General features: G+C 41.2%; 1 protein-coding gene across 3 annotated transcripts in view; it reads right to left on the reverse strand.

Moving 5' to 3' along the window:
- Positions 1-9,072, reverse strand: part of GABRG3 (gamma-aminobutyric acid type A receptor gamma3 subunit) — a 411,112-nt gene that overhangs the window by 147,648 nt on the left and 254,392 nt on the right. For all 3 annotated transcript variants that reach the window (XM_018563074.1, XM_018563082.1, XM_018563090.1), the window contains exon 5: positions 1,440-1,522. In XM_018563074.1, coding sequence (XP_018418576.1) covers positions 1,440-1,522 — 83 coding nt within the window. The remainder of the gene's footprint in view (positions 1-1,439; positions 1,523-9,072) is intronic.

Consider the following 9,072-nt stretch of genomic DNA (forward strand, 5'->3'; position numbering starts at 1 on the left):
TTAGTATGTGCATATGGATGTACATATTGACCAGTCAATATGAAATGTTATTCAATCATTGCTGACGTTTGACCCTGTAAACCAAAAAGCACGGTTTGAGTTTTACGTAGACTTGATTGCCCCGTGGCTCTATTTATAGTACATCTTGATGAACTGGATCTCTGCACTGCTCAGTACACAGGATCTCCATTTGTTGTTCCGAAAGAGTCTTACTGCCTTCTTGTACTGTCCATTTATTTTTTATTACAGAGAATGCTGCCAGTGGTGTGAAAGATGTGTAGCATAGGGGGTCAACACTAGTGACATTTGGGGGAACTTTTACAGTTGGAGTAACTGAGAAACCAGTGGTGATTCACCCATTAAATTCATCTCACTAAGCTATCAGTTTTTGTTGTGTTGACCCTGTGTTAAATGGTCCTAAGTTTAGTATGTATGAAATTATTCAGCATTTAAAAATCTTTCTTGGCCATGTGTAGGCCTGTTTTATATCATAAATGAAACAGAGGTATTTAGACATGAGGTTAACGACAAGTGTTGTGTAATAGTGTGAGCAAGATTATTATATTTTCCCACATATTTTGAGCATACCACCCCATATGTCCTTGATAGGAAATATTTTCTTCTAACTTTATATTTCTGTTAAAAGGAGAACTATGAGGTGAGTGTTTTTAACTCACCTCATAGTTCTCCTGAGGGTAACTGGAGGACACAAACTAGCGTCCTCCCGTCACCCTAGGCGCAGTATACCGCGAGCTCCTGAGACGCCGCAGCTGAAGCGGATCCCGCCAATTATGTCTGGATCCGCCCCGCTGCGTGAGTGACAGCTGGCTCTGCCGCTAGATAGGCAGAGCCAGCTGTCACTCACGCAGCGGGGCGGATCCAGACATAATTGTCGGGATCCGCTTCAGCTGCGGCGTCTCAGGAGCTCGCGGTATACTGAGCTTGAGGTGACGGGAGGATGCTAGTTTGTGTCCTCCAGTTACCCTAAGGAGAACTATGGGGAAAAGCCTTAACCCCATAGTTCTCCTTTAAAGATACTTAATATAAAAGAGTTTCAGGATGAAGTGTGTTGTGTCTGACTATGTAAAACATTTTAGATAAAATATTACCTACTTACATTTGCAAAACAAAATACAACTCGTATAGTACCTATAGAAAATTACTGTTTAAAAGTTAGCAGATATCTCTAATTATAATTGCCCTGAGTAAAAATCTGCAAATGTATTTGACAAAACCAGAAAAAGCTAAACATTGAAAATGTAAACTGACTGCAGTGTCAAATAGATCATACTATATATGAATATACAAGCAAGCAGCACAAGAAGCTTACAATGTATTGCAAACACGGCACTTTATAGCCAAGGCATTCATATCAAATGATACATTGCATAAAATCTCTCAACCAGGGAATATCGGTCTGACACAGACTGAATACTTACAGCTGGAGAATATGAGTGGGCAGGAATGCTCATCCATAGGAAAGTTGTGCAGCTGAAGTTGACATTCAGCATTGATGGTAAGCCTAGAAGAAAAATAAGCATAATTTAAGATGTAACTAATGTGAAATTTTATTTGCTAATACTTTGCAATGACCAAGTGCAATGATATAGCAATACTAAAAAACATCATTATCATCTTTATGGTAAAACATTTAATTGACAAAAGAAGCACATGTACAAAATCCCAGCCTGAATTTTTTAGACATACAACCTGATTCACCAGAGCGTGAAATGAGTTTGCATGTCTTAGTTTGGCCTTTTTCGCATGCTAATTTTTTTTTCAATTGAAAGTGATTTACTAAACTTTTAGCACTCTGATTACATTATGTGTAATTTTTTTGGAATGCTCAAAATTGATAATAAAACATTTTCTTGTGAATTTGCACAGACTAAATGCACATTTTGAAGCTTAGCCATAATTTCGTTTCAGGTGTTAAAGTTGGTGATTAAAGTAGATGTAAATCCTAACTGAATGGCATTTAGTTTGCTAAAGCACTCTGTATCATAATCAAAAAATAAAAATACTGATTTTACCTTTTTATGCTTTGAGGCATGTCAATGCTGCTGATCAACTGCAGCCTTTTTTGCATGCATGCCAGTGCATTCTAGTGATGGCTGCATGGCATTTCTCATGGCTGCGTTCCTGATGGCAGCAACAGTGGACTATCCTTGGATATTGTGTGTTAAAATCTTCACCAGTTGTCTCCATTGGATGCCTGTCTAACAGGGTGATGATGCAGGAGCACAACTGGCAGACAGGGACAAAGTATTGTCACTTGAGGGAGTGCATGAACAAGAGCTTCCACGGCAGGATTACCAGGTATTATTTTGAGTAAAGCTACAGGTTTAAAAATATGACTTAAAAATTAAATTAACATGTTAAAGCTTTTATGAGATTTTAGTGATTAGGTTTACTTATACTTTGAGTGTGAAACTGAGAAAACTTAGAGGGTTATTCAGAAAGCTGCCGAAAGATCCAGCCGTAAGCTTCGGCTGATCCTTTGGCTAGCTTCGGTTATGAGAGCCCTTCGGTTCAGTAGGAGCTGTACGGGCTATACTGTACGGGCTGTACAGCTCCTGAAGTTGGGCGAGCGGCTTGGTCGAGCCGACGGCATATGCTTCGGCTCCACTTAGCCGAGGTGAAATCTGAAGCTGGCTGAATGGCTGGCCATTGGCCGGCTGAAAGGCTGCTACTGACAGCTGGGCAGAGCCAGCTGTCATCTCACGGCTGGCTCTGGCCACTTGCAATGACAGATCAGCGTCCCCTGGTTACCAGGTAACCAGGGGACGCAGGAGTTACATTATGCCAGCCAGCCAATCAAAGAACCCGGAAGAAGACCAGGAGAAGATGGCAGTGCCAGCAACAGAGGGGAGAGCAGACAGCAATGTAGAAGGGCATTGTCTGCAAGTACGTCAGCCATAATGTGCTAATATGCTGTGCATACTAGCACATTATGGCAATCACCTCCAAAGCTCTATTTTTAACTACTTTAATTCCACTTTAAGGAAGGTTTTGGAAGAAAACTACTGGGCCTTGGTCTCACTAAGAGCGGGAACCTCTGCTCTATTCCTCCTGCACATTGGGGCATGCTGCAGCATCCCGCTGTGCGCTATTTAGTCAGGAGGGGGGCCAGGTCATGTAGGATGCAGGGGGCCACAAGATTTCTAATGGCAGCCCTGAGTGCAGTACACTGGTTACAATGCTTCCATTATTTTTTTTCAAGACAGATTACTATGTATAAGCACACTAAAATGGGTCAGTCTTTAATATAAATAATAAATAAACGATGGTTTAGGATACATAGGAAGTAGTTACATAAAATGTAATTTTATCATGCAGTATTTGGGGGCTTATTATCTCTAGTTTAAAATAAGAATATATATCAGAAGTAATTTACTTCATTTTGTAAAGAAGTATAGTCTAATTACAAAAAGGTATTTATTCAAATTAAATAGTGAAACTAAGGGGTCTATTCACTATTCACGCTGTTCGGCTATTCACTTCAGTTTGGTACGGCTGATTTTAGCCGTATATTGGCTGAAATCAGGCGTACATCGGGTGGCTTTGCCACGCAAAGCCACCCGAAGTGCAGAAGGAGTTCGACTCAGCCGATCTAACGTCTGGATCGGCTGAGCCGAACCTCCGGCAGGCTACTCGCTGCTGTTCGGTCTATTCTCATAGATGCCGAACAGCAGTGAGTGAATAGCCAAATGCCGCCGAGCTGTTCTGCTCGGTCTCTCTGTGGGACCGAGCAGAACAGAAAAACTGTTAAAAAAGTAGAAAAATTAAAATAGAAAACGATTGTGCGGAGCTAGCAATGACAGCTAGCTCCGCCCAACAGTTTTCTATTGGACGGCGGTTCTGCTGCCGCCAAAAAAAGAAAGAAAAAAAAGCCTAACTCTCCCGGGCGCTCCGGGAGTCTCCCGCTCCCGGCCGCCAAGGAGAGAAACACTGCTTTTTCTTTTTTTTTCTTATTCTGACACTCTGCATTCCTATGACCAAACATGTTTTGTTTTTTTCTATTCTGACACGGCTCCGAAGAAAAAAAAAGAAAAAGCAGTGTTTCTCTCCTGGGCGGCCGGGAGCGGGAGACTCCCGTAGCGCCAGGGAGAGTTTGCTGTCTGGAGATCAGTGTCCCTGGTTAGCTGGTACCCAGGGACGCTGATCTCTCTGCAAGTGGCCGGAGCCAGCTGTAAGATCGCGGCTGGCTCCGCCCAGCTGTTAGAAGCAGGCTGTCAGCGCAGCTTAGCCGAGCCGAGCCATATGCGTTCGGCTCGACTGAGCCGCTCGGCCAAGTTCGGGAGCTGTACGGGCTATAGTGAATAGCCCATACAGCAGCCCTTCGGTTCTACGGAACCGAAAGGTTCCTGGGGCCGAAGCTATCCGAAGGATCGGCCGAAGCTACAGCTAGATCCTTCGACTGCTTCGTGAATAGACCCCTAAGTTTCATATTTTGCATTCAAAGCAAAAAACTCTTTTTGTGCACAGGATACTCTTGAAAATGATGTAGGTAAATGAAGCAAGGTAAAGTATGGAGAAGTACAGTGAAGAGAATCTGTGTTCATTTCAAAGATTCAATCATGTGCAGCAGATTTTAAGCCTGGATGTGTGAAGTCAACACAGGCACATGTCTTGATTCACTGCAATGAATTACTATTTTCTGATGTTACTAAATGTCCAATATGTCTATGTTCAACTCACCATCTGGACTGCATGCAATAATTATTTAATTATAGCAGTGTTTTTTTTCCCTCAGTGAGACCTGCACAGTTATGACATTGCAAGGAATAATGGTAGCCACACAGAAAAAATGAAATACATTTCCAGTTGATTCATGTTAGTTAGGTGCATAGCAGTACATTAACAATTGTGTTTACAATAACCAGCATAATTTTCATCAAGTTACAATTGTACTTTGGTACAGGCTCATAATAACAATGCTGACTGTATTTTATCCTTAAAAAATAAGCTGTTTAAGGAAGCTTTGTGCTTGTCCTACAATATTCTTCTTGTGCTATTTACTGATACACAGAACTATATAACTGGAAGTCAGATATTAAAAGAAATATAAAGTCATGTACCATGTTTTGGTCTTCCATGTAATTTGAACAAGAGCAATTCAACAAAAATACCACACAAAAAATAACAAATTCAGATTGCATAATATAAGGCAGTATATTTTTGCTTGTGGCAAGTGTGCTTGCAACAAGGTTACACATGGATGTGTAAAGTCTATTTAGTTTGCCTACTTTTTAGATATTTTAAATAGGAACTGCACATTGAAAGCAGTTGGAATGCTAAGGTCTAGTCACCAGTATTGTCTGTGGTCTCCCTGAAGCTGAACTTTTTCCCATTACTGATTTACCATGACTTGTTCTGCGCTGTGTCTCTGTGTAGAGGCAGCAATGTTAATAGAGGTGGGGTTTTCCTTCCTCATCTAAGAGCCTGCAGCAAGGAGAACAGTGGGCACCACAGTAGTCAGATTACTAAATCTCACTCCAAATCTCCTGAGACTAGCAGTTAGAGGCAGCAGTGCCTTAGAGTCACACTACAGATAGAAAACTACATTACAAGACTGAAAGCATAGGGTGACCTAGGTACCCTTACATACCTACTTTACAGGAGGAATTCTAGACAAAACGCCTAGACAAAAAAAGTCTTGAAATGGTTTTACTTAGGCACAATTAACATTTCCATATAACATAGTGAATCTATAGGAGAATAAGGTTTTCAATGCCTCCAGTGATTTTTAAAGACAGATTACTGTATACAATGTGGGTCAATATATGACATAAATGTCATGTTAGGTCCACATTGACTTTAAATTACTTTTAACATTCAGCGGAAAGTGATGTACAATTTAGTACACAACATCATGTTCTAATTTACCACAACAGTATAATTTACATGGATAATACCAACAACTGGTGACATAGCATGAAGTATACCTATTATTGATGTTGAAATCATGACACATCCTTCATCATCATTAGGGATGTGTGAACTATTTAGGCAAACTTGATTTTGTTAAAACAAATGACCAGTTTCACCTTTTCCAAATTGTGTTCAAGATTGTCATCAGATTTCACCATGTAGACTTCTTATGAGACATTTAAATGCAAAAAAAATCCATAAAGATAAACAAATCCAACCGTAACTGTAACACTCAATCTAACTATAAGCAGTGGCGTCGCTACAGGGGGAATTTGAACTGTGTGTGATGTCCTCTCGTCGGCATCCTGGCAGAAAAAAAACCTACTACTTACCTCAACACTCTCCATCCTGAGTTCCAGGTTGAAGGCTGCAATGTTCCTGACTCCTGCCATTTGGATCTCCACGCTGACCTGCTCTCCAGCACCTTCCCTTGTGTGGAATCACTAAAGTCTACTTACTGCAAGTAAAACTTGGGTTGACAAAGTTAACCCTTGACTTACTTAATTACTTAATTGCTATTATTTTGTAACTGACTGATATTGGAGCTTCATTATAGGTCTAATGTTAGTCTTAGGGCCCATTCACACCAGATGCAGTGCGTTCAGGTCCGATTCTGGCCAAAACGCACTGCATCACATTGCGGCCGGGTCACTTTTTTGTGGGGCAGGAGGGGGAGTGGCAGGCCATTGAAGTGAATGGCACTGGCAATGGCACCGCAATGCGATCGCCCGCATAGTCCTGTGCGATCAATCTAGGCGCGGGTATGCTGCCATTCACTTCAGTGTACCTCCACGCACCCTCCTGCCCCACAAATAAGTGAGCTGGCTGCGATGCAGTGCGTTCCAGCCAAAATCAGGCTGGAACGTACCCTCAGGCTTGGTTAACACCTGCGCATTCTAAGGACGAGTGGCAATGTGTGCGCTCGCCATTTATGTCTGTGGAAACGCGCCAAAACACATTTGTTGTGCCATTGATTTTTAAAGGCACTCCAAAAGCAGGCAAGCAAGTCGTGAGGTTTTCTGCTGCGTTTCCATGCATGCAAAAGCAGCAGAAAAATGCATCCCATTTAGGGCTGCAGCTAACGATTATTTTCAAAATCGATTAGTTAGCCGATTACGTTTGATTAATCGGTTAATCGGATTTAAAAAAAAGGCTCCAGTGGTGGACTACTAGTTTGTATTGAGATTGTAGTCCATCACGGGAGCAAGCTTGGAGCGGCGGTGGAAGTAAAAAAAAGTGTGGTGTGCAATATAGTACATTATACAGCGGCGCAATGCAGAATACCAGCAGCTATAGAGGAATACAACAAATGCCAGCAATAGTACACTATACTATAATGTACTATTGCTGGGATCAGTAGTCCTCTATAGCAGGCGTTATTCTCCATTGTGCTGTATATAATGTATTATTGCTGGGATCTGATGTATTGCTCTACAGATTGTGTTATTCTCCGTTGCGCTGTATAATGTATTATTGCTGAGACTTGTAGTCCTCTATAGCTGGTGGTATTCTGCATTGCGGTGTATAAGGATTACATGGCACAATGCAGAATACCACTGACCAGTTATAGAGGAACAACAAACCCAAGCAATAATACATTAAACAGCCTGTATAAGTATTATTGCTGGGATTTGTTGTTCATCTATAAGCTGGTGGTAATCTGCATTGTGCCGCTGTATAATACATTGGTATTCTGCATTGTATAATACAGCGGCACAATGCAGAATACCACCGACCAGAGAGATAGATATATATATTATATGAAATCCTAGGAGCAGCCCCTTAATGAGGAGCAGGCGAGGGCCAGTGTGCTACTAGTGTGCCCAGGGAGTGGCCCCGGGCTCCGTGGCACCGAGGACCAGGATACGGGACCCAGCACCAGTCATCTATAGATAATGGTATTCTGCATTGTTGCATAATGTGTTGCTGGCATTTGTAGTGCTCTATAACAAATAGTATTATTCTGTATTGTTGTATAGTGTATTGCTGGATTTGTAGTCCTCTATAGCTGGTGGTATTCTGCATTGCTGTGAATGTATTACAGGGATTTGTAGTGCTCTATAGCTGACGGTGGTATTCTGCATTGCTGTATAATGTATTGCTGGGATTTGTAGTGCTCTATAGCTGACGGTGGTATTCTGCATTGCTGTGAATGTATTACAGGGATTTGTAGTGCTCTATAGCTGACGTTGGTATTCTGCATTGCTGTATAATGTATTGCTGGGATTTGTAGTGCTCTATAGCTGACGATTGCATTATCCATTGCTGTATAATGCATTGCTGGGATTTGTAGTGCTTTATAGCTGGTGGTATTCTGCATTGCTGTATAATGTATTGTTGGGTTTTATAGTCCTCTATACAGTGGCAGAACTACAGGGTAAAATAGTTGCAGCTGAGACTGGACCCTAGCATTTTGTCACTTGGGGGGCCCAGACAGGAATTCACGCACTCCTGGCCCTGAGTCTAACCCATCGGTCTACATACCCATACCTTTTTATTGTAATATATATAATCATTGCATATCGCATTACTCTCATACTCGTAATCGTATTTATATATACTTTATCAGTTTTTTTTCAGTGGTATGATTTAATGGTGAAAATTATTAGTGCCCCCCCAGTTTTGACTGTGGTATCTTATGTGTCCCCCCTATAGATTGTTCCTAGAGTCGCAAATGACTATAAGGCTAATTGTAAACCTAATTTACCACCAGCCCTAACAGAAACCCAACCCTAATGCTAATCCTAACCCTAACTTTATCACTTACCCTAGCTCTAACATACCCTAGCTCTAACATCAATCCTAGCCCTATTCTTAACTTTAAAGCTAACCCTCACACTGTCTTTAACTTCACACTTATTTACACTCATTTTTGTAACAAAGTCATTGATTACCATAAGTTAATAACAAATCCACATGATTATCATCTAAGCACTGCCACTGTCATGGTGATTAATGACTTTTTGATAAATCCATTCATCATCCACTCAGCAGACATTGTAATGGGGTGGCTTTGTTAATAAACAAAGTCATGCACTTTCTAGGTACAACTAGAAAAATATTTTGAATTAAAGTTGCAAATAAGGAAGAAAAATCATTAAAGGAGTCTCCACAAACACAACAGTCATTTAACCCCCC

The sequence above is a fragment of the Nanorana parkeri genome, unplaced genomic scaffold (genome assembly GCF_000935625.1).
Source record: "Nanorana parkeri isolate BGI_ZX_2015 unplaced genomic scaffold, ASM93562v1 scaffold21, whole genome shotgun sequence".
NCBI classification, from domain to species: domain Eukaryota; kingdom Metazoa; phylum Chordata; class Amphibia; order Anura; family Dicroglossidae; genus Nanorana; species Nanorana parkeri.